We start from the raw sequence: 16,672 nt of genomic DNA, 5'->3' as shown, positions 1-16,672 counted from the left end.
ATTTGCTATGTCACCCTCATCAATGTAGGTGGTACTGTTCATCTCCAGTTCAGCACACTGTTGTGTGTTATCTCTAAGGCTCCAGACATAGCTATCCTGACCTTATAGCTAGCCTTGTTGGACTTCTTGTTTAGTTGTATAACACAGCACTTGTCATTAAGGGAATTGTTTTTCCTGATTTTGGTCATGAAGTTTTCTTCTTTTATTATATACCCTTTTTAGGTGAGGATTTCACCAGTGGGATTTCTTTTTAGCGTTTATTTTGGGTTTATTTCTGGCAGGTTTAGCAGCCTCTATGCAACCATTCACATGTCTGTATAGTGACTCTGTGAATAATTCTGCATAGTTAGCTGTGGTTGTGGGGAGCCTTGAATTTTAACAAACTGCCACTTAATCGGATGTAATTTGCCTTTGAATAGTTCCTAATTGTTACTGGTTTAGCTAAATTTTCTGGGTTGATTTTTACTTCAAATGAGACAGCTTTGTAATCTGAACTCACTAGTGAGGACATGACCCAGGGTGGGCAATTTTCTCCCATGTTGGTGAAAACCAGATCCAGTATGTTTGACCCTCTGGTTGGAGTGTGCACTATCTGTTCCAAGATGTTTGTGTTAATAAGGTACAGGAAGCATTGTGCCTGTGAGACTGAGGCAGTGAAAATTTCCCAGTCTATAGAAGTGTAGATAAAGTCACCCATGAATAGGGTGTTTGGTTGAATGGTTAGCCCCTCTAATAGGTTCAGATAAGAGTTTTGAGACTTTAGGGGCATAGATGGTGACCTGTATAGCCATGATATGGTGAGGGACCTTACCTATGGTGAATTGCAAGTGGATGAGCTCCATGTAAAATGCTTGCAACCAGAATTGTGTCGGTGTGGTTTGTTTTCATTTATATAAATATATGATTGCCTATGTAGTAAGTGATGGTTTAATAAAGATGTTTCTTGATTAAAAAAAGTCAGGAATAGAATAATTTATGTAATATTTTTTAGGTTATATGATATATAGCAATATATGTGAAGTATGTTTGCTATGTTAATATAGATTGATTACTTTTATATGAATGTATGTTTGCCTATGTCCCAAATGATAATTCAGTAAAGGTGTTTGAAAAGGCATGGCATCATCCTTTCCAACCAACCTAGAGGTATGTTTGTTGCTAACGTAGATCAAAACGCCTCCCTCTTTGGCCCCAGTTTGTGCTGTTGTTGGTCTAAATGTGTGGAAAGCACTGTAGCCATGCACTTCCAGACTACTTTCTATGGCTTTAAACCAAGTCTCAGTCATGGCACATATGTCTACATTCTCCAGAGTGAGATGGGCTTGAAGGATGTAGAATTTTCTGTTTAGGCTCTGAGCATTAACATCTTAAGATTGCTTGGAGACTATATTGGCAGTTTTGTCCTTTTGCCATTGCTAGTCTCTAACAGGGTGGATAAAGTTTTAGCCAATATCAGAAAAACTGGGGGGGCATATGTAACCCATCCTTGGCACAGCAGCATGGTCATTTGACCATCTTCTCCTATGCTGACAGATATTGGATTCCCCAGGAGTTACAAAATAAACTATGCCAATTATTAAAATCAGTCATTTTATGTTTATACTGTGGCATCCTCATTGGTGATGGAAGAATGCTGCTCAATGCAAGGCTCGCAACTATCGGTGACACATATTCCGAGAAATCCAGCGAGGTATGTCTCAGGTCATTTATACCCACGCAGACTATTACAAAATCACACTGGTACCTAGAGTGCAGTAACTAGAGTTCATGCAAGATACTGTAGATCTTGGCTCTAGATAGGCAACTATTATCTTCTCCTTCTATTACCCGTTGAGCAGGGAATCTGTGTGACACACGGTGGAGTCCCCAATGACAGGAGTATTACGTAAAGTGTATGCTTCCTCTGTGGCTATGCACTTGGGGGACCATTATGTGTAGGCGTATGTGAAATGTTTGGTGTTGCTTATGATGTATGCTTTAGTGATTGCTGAAGAGCAGTGCTACCGTTAGGTGGCATTGGAGGTCTTTGAGATTTGGCAACAGTTCTTTTAAGTGCCTAAGCATTAGATAATCTGTGCGTGTGGTGAGCAGTATGTGTGAGTGGTGTAGTGTGGGTATTTCTGACAACCTTGATTTGTATGCAAGATTTTTGTATCCATGGAAGTTGTGTCCTTTCACCTGTCACATAGTGTCATTTTTTTAATGATTAACTGGTTCTGAGAACATAAGACAATTTCTACATTGCCTTAGGATGCCCAAATTTACCAAGCTAGCCAAAGAGACATTTGGAAATTGCATATCCATGTTTTCTAGTCCTGTAATAGGGTTGGCTGCTTAAGATTAAGGCCAAGGTTTTAACAGGTGTCTCCTATGGTAGTTTCTGGAGTTTAGGGCACGATGTTATTTAATGCTAAGATATGGTAGTGCTATTCAATGCACATGCTATCTGTTCTAAGCTTATTTCAACACAATACTACACTGTTTAACAGATTTTGGATCTAATCCTAACTTTATAGGTACATTTTACTGTCTAGGCATTTGTTACTGTACAGGGCACTGCAAACTATACTAGCTGATAGGCAGCTCTGCACAGAGGAAAAAAAAGCTTGCAAACCGACTCCTATGCCCTCTACCCAGCATGCAGCCGCACTTTGAGCTTCCTCCAGGGATTCCTAACTCAGAGAGCCCAGGTAAACACCTTCTGCCTTAAGATGTTTGATCCTGGACTCTCCTAATGTAAAAGCACAGGAAAAGCAGCTTCCCAACTCAGAGAGATATCTTCTGCTATATGATGTCTAATCCTGGAATTTCTTAATGTAAAAACATAGCAAAAGCAGCTACAAAGTGAAGATTAAACAACAAATACCTAAGTCCCTAGCTAATTCACCCTTCTGCAAAGAGATTCGGAGGCACACAGACTAGAAAAGCTAACAAACAAATTACTATTTTTGCCACAAAATGAAATAAATGCTTTAAATAATGTTCAACAACAGCTGTAAACTGATTATAAGCTGTATGATGAAGCTTCTGTTTCTTTTCTGAGGACAGTGTATCATGTCTGGCAAGGGGTCTCTTCAGACTACTCTTGCATCTACAGAGTTTGGTTCTTCCATACCTTTGCCAGGTACACGGAACAGTCCTGGAGGATGTGTCTAAACCCTGTTCCATATTGACTGGCAGAGCTACACTAGACGTAGATGGGGAAAAAGTAAGTGGTCTGTGGGCCAAGCAGTAGCCCCAACAGACAACAGAATCACTAACCATAGGTTGAGGCATTTTTTTTTTTGTTTTTTTCTTTTTTTTAAGTGCAACCAGACTTGATTGGGGGGAGGGTACCAGAGTTAGGATCCATCACGTCAGGGAAAGAACACCAGCCAGAATAATAAACAGACTGTAATGGATAATGTTGATATCGTGATCAATAAACAAATTTTCTAGTAATAAAATATGTCCTCACACAATAAAACTTTGCCAAACTGTACTGTTATCACAAAACAGTTTGAAATGAGTTCTGAATTCTTTTACAACTAATAGAAGTTAAGAAACGTCCATTATACAAAGTCCAAACACTAACACAACTTATGTGGCAAATCAGTATTAAAAGTAGCTCACACATTTTAATCACAATAAACTGCCATAAAATTGCATTTAATGGTAATTTAAACTACATTTTCATATCAGAGGGAGAGTAAACTCTCCAAAGCAAATTCAAAAAACTTCATATGCAGTAAAATCATGACATGATGTTAAAAATACACAGTGCAGAGGCATACATAAAGTAAACAGTGTATAAATGCTGAAAAAAATTTAACTTCTGCAATATTTTCTTGTCAAAAGATGAAAATTAAGCAAAATAACAGTAAAGACAGGTCTCTAGTGTCTAACAGCACACACACACGCTGCACTTCTGAGAGAAAAACTGAGTTTCCTCAGAAACAGTAAAAGTAAAGATTTGTCTGATAGAAGCCAAATAAACACTGCTACAAGCAGAAATTGATGGGAATTACTCTAAACACTGACAGAAATAAAACAAGTATGTATCTATAGATATATACAGTGGTATAAAAAGTTTACACACCCCTGCTAAAATGCCAGGATTTTGTGATATAAAAAAATGAGACGACAATAAATCAATTCAAAATTTTTCCCATCTTTAATGTAACCTATAGCCTGTGCAATTCAATTGAAAAACAAACAAATCTGTTAGGGGAAAAAAATATAAAAATAAAAAATGTACAATGTGCTGGTTGCATAAGTGTGCACACCCTTAAACTAATACTTTGTTGTGTGCACACCCTTAAACTAATACTTTGTTGAAGCACCTTTTGATTTAATTACAGCATTCAGTCTTCTTGGGTACACATCTGCCATCAGTTAAAGAGACTCTTATTAACCTCAAATAAAGTTCAGCTGTCCTAATAGGATTTTCCTGACATTTACTCAGTTGCCTACCGCAGCAAAAGCCATGGTTCACAGACAGCTTACACAGCATCAAAGAGATCTCATTGTTGAAAGGTATCAGTCAGGAGAAGGGTACAAAAAAATTTCGAAAGCATTGGATATACCATGGAACGCAGTGAAGACAGTTATCAAAAAGTGGAGAAAATAAGGGACAACACTGACATTGCAAAGAACTGGATGTCCCACCAAAAATGATGGAAAGACAAGAAGTAAAAGTAGCTGACTCCAAGTCAGACTGCCAAGCAGTCACGGGTGGAGTCCCACAGGGATCGATCCTGAGTCCACTCCTGTTTGGTATCTACTTTTCAGAAGTCCAGTCCAACATGAAGGGACACTCTGGCTGACAAAGTTTGCAGACGATTGCATGTTGGGAGCCATTATTACCTCCCCATGTGATGTTGACATCCTACAAAAAGGCCTCACTGAGACCAACGACTGGTATCAGTACCATGGCCTTAAGCTCAATGCCAAAAAATGTGTCGTCATACCCTTTGGGAAAAACCCAGTTCCCATGAACTACCACATCGATGGTAGTCCACTGAACACAGAAGGCGTTATTATATGAGATCTGGGAACACAGGCTGACAGCAACCTCTCTTTTGACCACCACACTGCCACTGTGGTCAGAAAGTCCTTCTATGTGGCACATCTCATTACTAAGGGTTTTGCATCCAGGAAGAAAGAGGTCACTGTCTCCCTCTACTCTTCCCTCATTAAGCCAATCATCGAGTACAATGCCCCATTTGGCATGTACCTCAATAGACACCTTCAACAACTGGAGAGGCCGCAAAAGTACCTCACAGAGAGGATCCTAGGCCTTAGACACTTGTCCTATATGGACAGACTCAAAAAACTCACACTATTCTCTGTCTCACATCATCTACTTAGAGGCGATCTCTGCTTGACTTATAAAGCCATGTCTGACCCAGCTCTGTTAGAAATGCTACATCTAAATAAATCCCAATCCCTCCGCACCACATGCTCCAGACACCTCAACCTCATACCCACAATCAACAGAACGTGCTGGAGGAACAGGTTCATAACCCAGAGACTGCCCATGCTATGAAACAGACTTCCCATACATGAGAAACAGAGCACCTCAATGGCCTTCTTCAACAGAAATTTTGATGAGTGGATGGGAAATAGAAAACTCACCCCGGGGATCACTCCAGTGGCTCTACTCGACCTAGGCACTGAAAACTAAGGTCGGGTGGCATGATGCCAGGGTAATCCTATGGGCTAGGCTTGTAAAGGCTGCAGGGCCATTAGCCTAGTACACATCTATGAACCTATGAATGAAAACTGGTCAGGGAGGCTGCCAAGAGACCTACAGCAACACTGACGGAGCTGCAGGAATTTCTGGCAAGTACTAGTTGTGTACTACATGGACAACAATCTCCTGTATTCTCCATATGTCTGGACTATGGAGTAGGGTTGCAAGACGGAAGCCTTTTCTTATACAGAAAAACATTAAGGCCCATATAAAATTTGCAAAACAATACAGTGAGTCTCCCAAAAGCATGTGGGAAAATGTGTTATGGTCTGATGAGACCAAGGTTGAACTTTTTGGCCACAATTCCAAAAGGTATGTTTGGCACAAAAAAAAAACACTTTGCATCACCAAAAGAACACCATCCCCAAGGCAAAGCATAGCGGTGTCAGTATCATGCTTTGGGTTGCTTTTCTTTAGCTGGGACTGGGGCTTTAGTCAAGGTGGAGGGAATTATGAAATGTTCCAAATACCAGTCACTTTTGGCCCAAATCCTTCAGACATCTGCTAAAAAGCTGAAGATGAAGAGGAATTTCACCTTTCAACATGACAATGACCCAAAGCATACATCCAAATCAACAAAAGAATGGCTTCACCAAAAGAAAATTAAAGTTAGGGAATGGCCCAGCCAGAGCCCAGACCTAAATCCAATAGAAAATCTGTGGGATGACCTGAAGAGGGCTGTGCACAAGAGATGCCCTCGGAATATGACAGATTTGGAGCGCTTTTGCAAGTAAGAGTGGGCAAATATTGCCAAGTCAAGATGTGCCATGCTGAAAGACTCCTAGCCATGAAGACTGAATGCTGTAATTAAATCAAAAGGTGCTTAAACAAAGTATTAGTTTAAGGGTGTGTACACACAACAAAGTATTCGTTTAAGGGTGTGCATACTTATGCAACTAGAGTATTGTACGTTTTTTATTTTATATATTTTTTCCCCTGACAGATTTGTTTGCTTTTCAATTGACTTGTACAGGTTATTGGTTACATTAAAGGTGGGAAAAGTTTTGAAATGATTTATTGTCGTCTCATTTTTTTATATCACAAAAACCTGGCATTTTAGCAGGGGTGTGTAAACTTTTTATATCCACTGTAGTTATATTTATCTTAATAAACATAAAAAAGAAAATTAATAATAAATCTAATAGTAAACTGAGAGGAAGGCAGTCCCCAAATGCGGGCTATCTGAGCAGTAAGCCCTAAAAAGCAACGATAGATCCTGTGAAGATTTAGAAAACTTTCTTTTTGGATGGCAGAAAAACACTAAACACTCACTTTCCTCTCAACATATGCCCGGCCAATTAGCTGTCACAGGAAGAAAGAGAGGGAGGCGAGGGAGTCTGAAAACGTGCAGGTACAGAGTTACCTTGCAAATAGCACAAAATGTCACTGAGGCAGTAGGAATGATGAACATCTAATCACCATATCCTAAGTCAAGACACATAAATATACCAAATAAGGGATAATAACTTGCTCAAGGCAGGAAGAGGTATGGTTACTGCAATCACAGCCATTCAAAAATCTATTTAGGAACATTTACCACAAAAGTAGTATGCACAACTACTGAATACATGAAAAGACTGTTGCTTACATTGCGCCCATTATATCCTGGTTGCCCTCTGTTTCCTTTCTCACCATCTCTTCCCTGTAGATTGAATTATATAAAACATTACAAACAGAGCAGCAAATGACATTTTGCAATAGCTAAATTTCAAGTTACAGTTAATGTGCCTGTTATATACCAAAATACATCAAGTTAGCTCATAGAAAATGTTACCCATTTTAGATCTTATTTATCCTTACCAATTCAAGACTAAAAACATATGATACTCCTTCACTTTCTGTATGCAATGATTCCATAATTAAGCCCACAAAGCATGTAGAAATATTTAGTTTAATCTTATTTCATATCACAGTGGACCTAACAGAAAACATCAGAATATATAAATGAACATTTTCATCAAATACCACCCCAGGGATAACGTCAGTCGCCCTTCTCTACAGGGGTTCAGGGAAGTAAATAGTGTGGGAAGAAATAGCCAGGGAATTGTTATGGCTAGGCTTGCATAGGATCTAGGGCCGATAGCCTAGTACCAACCTATGAACCTATGAAATAATTAATGTACACAAATTTCATTTTTCAAAGACTGTCAATTGTTTTCTTTTGTTTTTATTTTCTGAATAATATTTTCTGCTCTGTTTGCCAGTAAGATGATTTTCTATGAATTACTAGGCCCAGTTTGTGAAACAGAAATGAGCTGAGTGCTCATTCGCAGATACCCATTTTGTGGGGACATCTGGGGATACATATAAAATGTTTCCACTATACATGACTATAACACTGATTTGCCTGTGAAACTAGTAGTCAGCTGTAAAACTGCCCTACTGTGCTTCGCTGTTCTTCTCCTCTTTAATGCAAGTTCAATTTCAGCACAACCTGGAGTTAATAACACATACATAATAAAAGTGGAAGTGACACAAGAATTCCATAACACATTTTTGTTTGTATATCATTCATTAGTTTTGATAAGATGGACAATATCGTTGAAGTGGTGTCAAGCAACTGTACTGATGTACAGTTGTATGGCAGTGAGGTAAATTGTTAATGGACCACAAATATTTATTATGGGAACATTGTAAATTCAGGGTGGGAAGCTGTTTATAGCACTTGAGCAGTCCCAATAGAGACAACAGAAATCCCCTCATCCATACACCAAATGTACACTTGTAAATCTGTACATATATGTGGATGCATAAATGATTATATCAGCAATACAGAATATCTCCAACAGCGAATCAAAAAAAAAAAAAAAACAAACAAACAGAAAATAAAAATAAACAGCCATGAACCCGGGGGGGGGGGGGGGGGAGTTAATTAAAAGTACATCAATCACCAATTGCAAAAGAAACAGACGCTTTCCTTTTGTTATCAGCCACATAAAAAAAAAAAAACACTAATAGCCTTTGACCATATTTTGCCTGAACAGTGATACTATTAAGAGAAAGTACATTTGGTAAGGTAATGTGCAGGGTTTCGTCCCTCTATCCCCCCACTTCCTACATTACTCATATGTGCTAACCCTAACTCTACAACTGACGCTTGTCCTAAGCCAGCCTTGCACAGTACCTTAACAAAATCCTTTTCTCTAACAGTACCACTACAATAATCTGGTTGGAAAGAAGGACATTAGCAAGACCAACCAGACCACCAGTCATACCTGTTCTTCCATAACCTGGAGGGGGAAGGTGGGAGGGAGTGTAAGAACAAAGGTGAGATGAACAACTCACATGGAATGTTATGGTAAGAACATAACTTCTTTATGTGAAGTTGTTCAATCTTGCCGTTTGTTCTTTACACGTGGGTAGCGTCCCAAGCACCTTAATCCTGGGCGGCTCACGGGAGTATATTCAAGAGAACGATGGAACCAAAGGAAGCTCTGTCCACTTTGTAATGAGTGATAAACATATGAAGTTTGGACCAAGTAGCAGCTGCACAAATGGTGTCCAAAGGTAGATGGGCTGCGTGGGCTAAAGATGTAAAAATAGTCCTGGTAGAATGAACTTTCACCTCACGTTCTAAAGGTTGTTTAGCTGAAGAATATGTCAATTTTATACAATCAGCAATCCATTTGGACAATGTAACTTTGGATACCGACAAACCTTTCTTATTGTTTGCATAGGAAATGAATAGTTGATCAGATTTCCTAAATTCTTTTGTTCTGTCTAAATAAAACCTCAATTGTCTGTGAACATCAAGCTTATGTAACATTTACTCCATTCTATTAGCATGATGTCTGAAAAAAGTAGGAAGGTTAATAGACTGGTTCAAATTTGCCTCGGAGCAGATCTTCGGAAGAAAGGTAGGATTTGTTCTTAAAGACACTCTATCAGGGTGAAAGATTAGATATGGGGGCCTGATAGAAAGTGGTTGTAGTTCAGAAACTCTAGGAGCTGAAGTAATAGCCACTAGGAAAATTGTTTTCCAAGAAAGGAACTTCAAAGGACAAGATGATGCAGGCTCAAAAGGTGGAAGAATTAGTTGAGATAGCACCAAATTCAGATTCCAGGGAGTAACAGGATGTCTGATAGGTGGCCTAAGGTGATGAGTCCCTTTCAAAAAGGCTTTACATAATCTGTGCGACATAATGTTTGAGCCACTGCATCCCACATGGAAGTTAGATATGGCAGCTAATTGAACCCTTATCGTAGAAGCTGCAGCACCATCGTGAAAGAGCAAAGTCAAGAATTCCAGAATACTATGAATAGGGGCAACATAGGGATCAATACCATGCTGAGAAGCCCAATGAACAAATCGCCTCCATTTGCTATTATAAAGTTTCCTAGTGGAGACTTTGTGAGAGGAAACTAAAATATGTTGAACCACTTGAGACAAATCATGTGACCTGGATAAGTTGGGAAGTTCAGCAGCCAAGCTGTCAGTTTGAGGGAGACTAGAGAGGGGTGAAGAATTCCCGACGAATGAGTCAGAAGGTCTGGCACTGGGTCCAGAACCCAAGGTTCTTCCACTTGGTATTGCTGTAGGAAGGGGAAACCATATCTGCCGAAGCAAAAACAGGGCTATTAGAATAACAGTCTTTCCAGGCTTTTGGCTTTCTGTAAGAATCTGGGAATCAGAGGGATTGGAGGGAAGGCATATAGGAGACCCGAGGGCGAATTGTGTACAAGTGAGTCCCTTGGGCTGTCATCCAGTGGAGGGTACAGGGCAAAGTAGCTTCTGCATTTTACATTCATCGGGGATGCAAAAAGGTCGCAGCAAGGCTGGCCCCATCTGCGGAATATCCTTTCCGCCATTCCTCCTTTGAGGGACCACTCGTGGGGCAAAAGAATGGCTCTGCTCAGTTTGTCCACTATCACGTTGGATGACCCGGGTATGTGCGTTGCTATCAGAAAGTGCTGGGTGGATACAGCCCGCCGGTGAAAGTGTTGCAAAACTAGAAACACTGCTCTCAACTCTAAGACATTGATGTGCAAATGAGATTCCATGTCTGACCAAGTGCCTTGGACAGTTCTTCCCTGAAATAGCCCCCCCCCCACCCTATCAGGGAAGCATCCGTGGTCACTGTGGCTGTGGGTGGGGGAAGTATAAATGGGTGACCTACAGTAACTTGGTGGCTGTTCAACCACCAAAGAAGGTCCTTTTGCAAGCATTTGTCAGAATAATCTTGTGTGACATTGGAAGCTGTTGATAAGACCACTGTGTGAATAGTAGCCATTGGAGTATCCTCATGTGCATTCGTCCCAGAGGAACCGCTATGAGTGTAGGTGCCATGGTGCCTAACAGCTTCATAACCTGGAATGCAGGGACTCTCCTTTCCATTAACAACTGGGACACTTGACTTTGCAAAGATATTACTCTTTCTAGAGGCAATCTGACCAGGGAGGTGGTGGTGTCTAGATCTGCTCCTATAAAGGAAATATGCTACGACGGCAATAAAGCAGATTTTTCAAAATTTAAGGTTATGCCCAACCTGGAATACAGGTTGATTGTGTAATCTCTGGTGCAAATTAGTTGATGCTTGGTGGTGGTGGTGAGGAGCCAGTCATCGAGATATGGAAACACCCAGAATCCTAAACATCTCAGGTGAGCCGTGACCACTGCCATACATTTCGTGAACACTCTGGGGGCTGTAGTGAGACCAAAGGGCAGAGCTCGGAATTGGTAGTGACTGGCCCCCAGCCAGAAACGTAAGTGATCTCTGGATGGCCTGGCCATTTTGATGTGGTAGTACGCACCCTTGAGATCTATAGAGCACATCCAATCGCTCGTTTCGAGAAACGGAAGTATCGATTGAAGCGTGACCATCTGGAACTTTTCCTTTTTGACAAATGTATTTAGTTTGCTGAGGTCTAAGATGGGCCTCCAGTCCCATGTTTTCTTTGGAACTAAAAAGAACCTGGAGTAAGTACCGGATCCTACCTGGTCCATCGGGACTAGCTGGATGACTCTTTTTTTCTAGCAGCCTTTGAATTTCTATGGTTGCTAGATTCCGCAGACTGGGTGGAACGTCTGAGATTTTTGTACGAATGGAAGGGGATTCTGAAGAGGGAATGATGTAACCAATGGTAATTATGCTTTTAACCCAAGAACCTGATGTAATTCCTAGCCAGGCGTCTGGGTATAAAGCTAAGCGACCCCCAACTGCCTCCAGAGCAGGACAGTCGGGCCTCCTCTCAGGAGTGCTGATAGGGCTTGCCAAGGAACTGCTCACTGTCACCCTGGTTCTGTGGACCCCCTCTGCAGCCTGGGCAGCATCTATCATTATACCCCCCTCCTCTGCCCCTGTAGGGGGGTTCACTACGTGTGTTCTGGAAAGCTCCTTGGGACTTTCGGAAACACATTTTTCCACCTTTCTGCCCTTTGGGGTATGGTCTAGTGGGGGTGGAAAAATGGACTCCTACAGCAGACAGAGTCTTTCCTTCCTGCTCACACCTAGTGAGTGTCTCCTTGACTTTAGGCCCAAACAAGGAAGAGCCATCAAATGGAGTATTAACAAAGGAAGACTTGAAGGCTTCTGCAAAGGAGCATAAGCGCATCCAGGATTGTCTCTGCAGAGCTATCGCTGAACCTGCTGCCCGGCTCGATCCATCAGCTGCATAAGAAATAAGCCGCATGGACGAGTTCACAATAGAATTAAGGGTATTAAGCTGTGCTGTTACTTTCTCTGAAACAGCATCATCTGCTTTCCCTGTGGAGTATCTCCAAGCTCTTTGAGGACACCTCATTGAAGACAGGTAAAGTGGGTCAAATAGTTGAGCGATATCATTGCAAATATCGTAGAACTAAAGATGCGTTTCCCATATCTGTCCATAGTCCTAGAGTCTTTATTAGGAGGATGAACAGAAAAAGAGGTTTCTGACATCTCTTTCTTGGTGGCTGCCGCCACCACCATGGCATCAACGGGGACTCCCTTCGTAAGAAAAGACATGTCTTGAGGGGAGGTGATAAATTTGTTGGGCCTCCGAGGGACCGGTTCCATGGAATCAGGAGACTCCCATGCCCTTCGAGTGACCAAGTCCATTAATTCGTCAAAGGGCGGAGTAACCCAGGAGGTGGAAGGTTAAGACTCAAAGGCCTTCAGGAGCACCAACTCTGCCTTAATATTTCCAGGATGTCTGCAAATGAGACATCTTCAGAGGAGGACCGTGGGGACCCTTCTGATTCCTCTAAGTCGGTGTCTGATGTTAAGGATGCCTGAGGGGAATCTAAATGCCTCCTCTTGCACAGTCTTTTTCTGGGGACTTCATCAGTGGGAGCGTCTGGTGAAGTCTCAGTCAAGCTGGGGTCACCCAATGGGGTTACCTGAGGCACTGGGTCTTGACGCTTGGTGGGGACCTGTGGTGTAGGGACAGAATGCGGCCCCTTAGGGGAGGAAGAGGAAAGATCCTGAGAGGTAAGGGTCTTAGCAGACATGACCCCCCCTCATAGCATCGAAGGCACCGGTTTCCCGACCCAAGGAGTCCGCTGGTTCTGAAGAAGACAGCAACCTCCCAGGGGCCAAGACCACAGGCTCCAAACCAGAAGATGGAACCAAGCTCATCTGCGCCGAAGCCCAGAGAAGGAGAGTCAGAACTGAAGCATCGGTTCGACTCTCTCCCCTGGAACCAGTGAGAGAGTGTCGGCTCTGAGACTCTTCGATCGGAACCGAAGAAGTCAACGTTGATGGAGCTGAGGGCACTGGAACAGGCCTCAGCTCCGAGGGTTCCACCACTATCAGATCCTCTCTTTCCAGCTCCAAGGGCTCAAATGGCCTCGGAGGAGGTGCAGAAATCATGGTGGGGGGGTGTCGTAGGCTTCGCAGCCAACTGGGTCGAAGCTGAAAGCAATTTGGCCAGGGCTGGGTTCACCAAAAGTCTCTGTACCACACGGTCCACATCGATGTCAGAATGGGTACTGGAAGAATGGGTCGAAGGAACCGAAGAAGCCACAGACTTAAGGATCGAGGACTTTAAAACTTCCGACACCGGCTCCAACACAATGATTTGGCTCCGAGGTAAGATTTCGGTGCACGGCTCCGAAGGCTATGGAGCTGGTGACCGAGTCTTCCCAGAGGTGCTCGGAACAGAAGACTTGTGCTCCGATGACACCTTAGAAGACTTCGACCCCTTTGAGGACTTGGAGGTCTAGTCAGTCTTGTCTAATGCTTCTTGGAAATCTGGCTTCAACAGCCCTCTATCGACCAATTTCCTTCTTCTCTCTAATAAAATCCTGCCACTGAAGGAATGGCAGACAGAGCAATCTTCTTGTAAATGTAGTGGACCCAAGCAGTACACACAAGAAACATGGTTATCACTGATGCACATCTTTTGTCCACAGTCACACCTTTTAAAACCAGATTTCTGTTTCTTTGACATTATAAACAATTACACACAAATATCAGATCCCTGATAACAATATCAAATAATTGAAACCACAGAACTCCTTAGAAAGTTCAGATCCCTGAACTGCAATGACTATGTGAAAAATGTGACACAAAAACATAAAAATACAATAATTCTAAGAAAAATAAGGGGATAGGGAATTAAATTTGACAGAGCCCTGTCAAGTAAATGCAACTCAAGAAAGGCTAAAGGCCTAGGAGCAACTGTTCTGAATTAGAAGACAAAAATATAACTTTCAACCAACTCACTAACCAACAAATACAAGAAATATGAGAAGTCTCGCAAATATCAAATCCCTGATAGTCTAATAAGAAATTTTTAAATTCTTTAAATATAATAAAGAAGGTTAGTGGCCCGAGCTTCCTCCGAAGATTGTGCGATTAATTGCAGCGGCAAACTAGATCTGGGGTTGGTAGGAGAGCATCATGGGATCGGGACTGTGCCTTGAGCTAACTCAAAGATCTTGAGCTTGGAAAGCAGTGAACTCAGAGCCAATGGATCGGCTCCAAACCCACGTGTAAAGAACAAATGGCGAGATTGAACAACTTCACATTAATATTTACATAAACTCTGTGGGGGGCTACGCCCCCACACCCCCCATTGTGGGGGGCTGTGTCCCCCACAACCCCCCAACTATATATACTAACTCCAGGATCGCACTACCGTGGGGAAAAGGGTAAAGTTTTCAGTGTTTTGAGCTTTCTATCTTATGGTGTGTCAGTGAAATGAGTTTCTATCAAATGAGCTTTCTATCATTTGATAGGGACCCGTATATATATATATATATATATATATATATATATATATATATATATACATATATACACACACACATGCATACACACACCGTATTTCTCCGTAAATAAGACATAACCAAGGAATAAGGCCTAGCATGGTTTTCCACGGTGGTTATGATATAAGCCCTACCCCAAAAATAAGCCCCAGTTAAGATCGTCAACAACACACAACGGACGTGCTGAATTATAAAATAATAATATTACTGACGCTTGTTGACTGAGGTTATCGTACTCTGCTCGCCATTTTCAAACCATTCGGACACCGACTTCTTCTCTTTGCATAAAGTCATAAGATTCTTTCCCCGGGAGTCCTCCGTGATTCTTTACTGTAACCCTAATCCTCACTCACACTTGATGGTTGCGATCCTTGGCCCATAAACACTGGCAAGTGTACTTTGACTGGTCAAAGTACAGACAATGCACATAAAACGTGAGCACTTGATAACGAACGGGTGTGGTTGTGTCTTCTTAACTGTCGCCATTTTGTGTTGCCACTCCTGTCTCATAAGTCTTCAATGAACCCCCCCACCCCTAGACAAGATGAGTGCAAAAAGAAAGACCTATTCCTTCAAGTACAAGAAAGGAATCGTGGAGGACTCCCGGGAATAGAATCTGATGGCTTTCTGCAAAGAGAAGAAGTTGGATCTCCCAATGGTCTGAAAATGGCGAGCAGCGTACAATAACCTCAGTCAACAGGCAGACAAGGGAAATGCTGAGAAGTGCAAGTGTGGATCAGGTCGGCAACCATTATTTCCTGAGCTGGAAGACATCATCTGTGAATGGATTGTTACAGGAGACTAAAGGCTTTGGTTGTGGGCAGGGCTGATATTCAAGCATTTGCCCTTGCAATGGCACCACATTTAAAAATATCCCCAAAAGAATTCAAAGAATCATAACATTGGCTGGATGGCTTCCTTCAGCAATAAGAACTGTCTCTAAGAAGAACGACAACACTGTTCAAGCTGGAAGATACTGAAGTTATTAAACATGCACTTGCATTCAAGTCCTTTGTTGATGGCATCGACTTTTTTAAATACCAACTCTCCAACATGATTGCTGTGGATGAAACTGCAGTGTTTATGGGCCAAGGATCTCAAACAACAATTGATCAGAGGGGTGCCTCATCAATCTACATTCCCTCAACTGGTTACGAAAGTGCACGTGTTACCTGTATTTTGCCAGTTTGTCTAGATGGAAATTAAAACCCAACTCTAATAATTAGTAAGGGCAAAAATGATAAGATTGAACGTGTTTCAGGCATTAACATTCTTGAAACTGAAAAATCCTGGTGCACACAAGCAGTTATAAGGAAGTGGGTCGATGTAATGTTGCCACTTGTTTTGCGAGGTGGCGAAAGAGGTCTGCTAGGCTGGGATTCAGCCAGCACTCATGGCGCTAAAGACATGAAGAACTTCCTTGCACAGAGAAGAATAGATCAAATAATGATTCCCGCAGGAATGACTGCCTATCTCCAGACTCTTGATATTGCAATAAACAAGCCATTCAGGACCATTTGTGCATGGAACTCAATGACTACACTGAAAATAGAATGGAGAGAAATCAGTGTGGAAACTTTGTGAAGCCTAGCCTGCAAGAGGTCGTGACTTGGGTGAAGAATTCATGGGATAAAATCACTGACAGCTGTGTTGCCAATGCACTATGAACAGGCTACATGGACAAGCAGTGCTCATTTAAGGAGAGCTCTTTTGCTAGGCATGACAGATTGGGGCCAATGGTTCTACAG

General features: G+C 41.9%; 1 protein-coding gene across 1 annotated transcript in view; it reads right to left on the bottom strand.

Moving 5' to 3' along the window:
• The window catches only part of COL21A1 (collagen type XXI alpha 1 chain), a 4,597,064-nt gene that overhangs the window by 2,279,107 nt on the left and 2,301,285 nt on the right, over positions 1-16,672 (bottom strand). The window contains exon 14 of the mRNA XM_044063368.1: positions 7,323-7,376. Within this exon, the coding sequence (XP_043919303.1) occupies positions 7,323-7,376 (54 nt within the window). The remainder of the gene's footprint in view (positions 1-7,322; positions 7,377-16,672) is intronic.

The sequence above is a fragment of the Protopterus annectens genome, chromosome 2.part1 (assembly GCF_019279795.1).
Source record: "Protopterus annectens isolate FY-2018-M chromosome 2.part1, PAN1.0, whole genome shotgun sequence".
Taxonomy (NCBI): domain Eukaryota; kingdom Metazoa; phylum Chordata; order Ceratodontiformes; family Protopteridae; genus Protopterus; species Protopterus annectens.
Note: the sequence above shows the minus strand (reverse complement) of the source record. Positions and strands in the feature narration are given on the sequence as shown.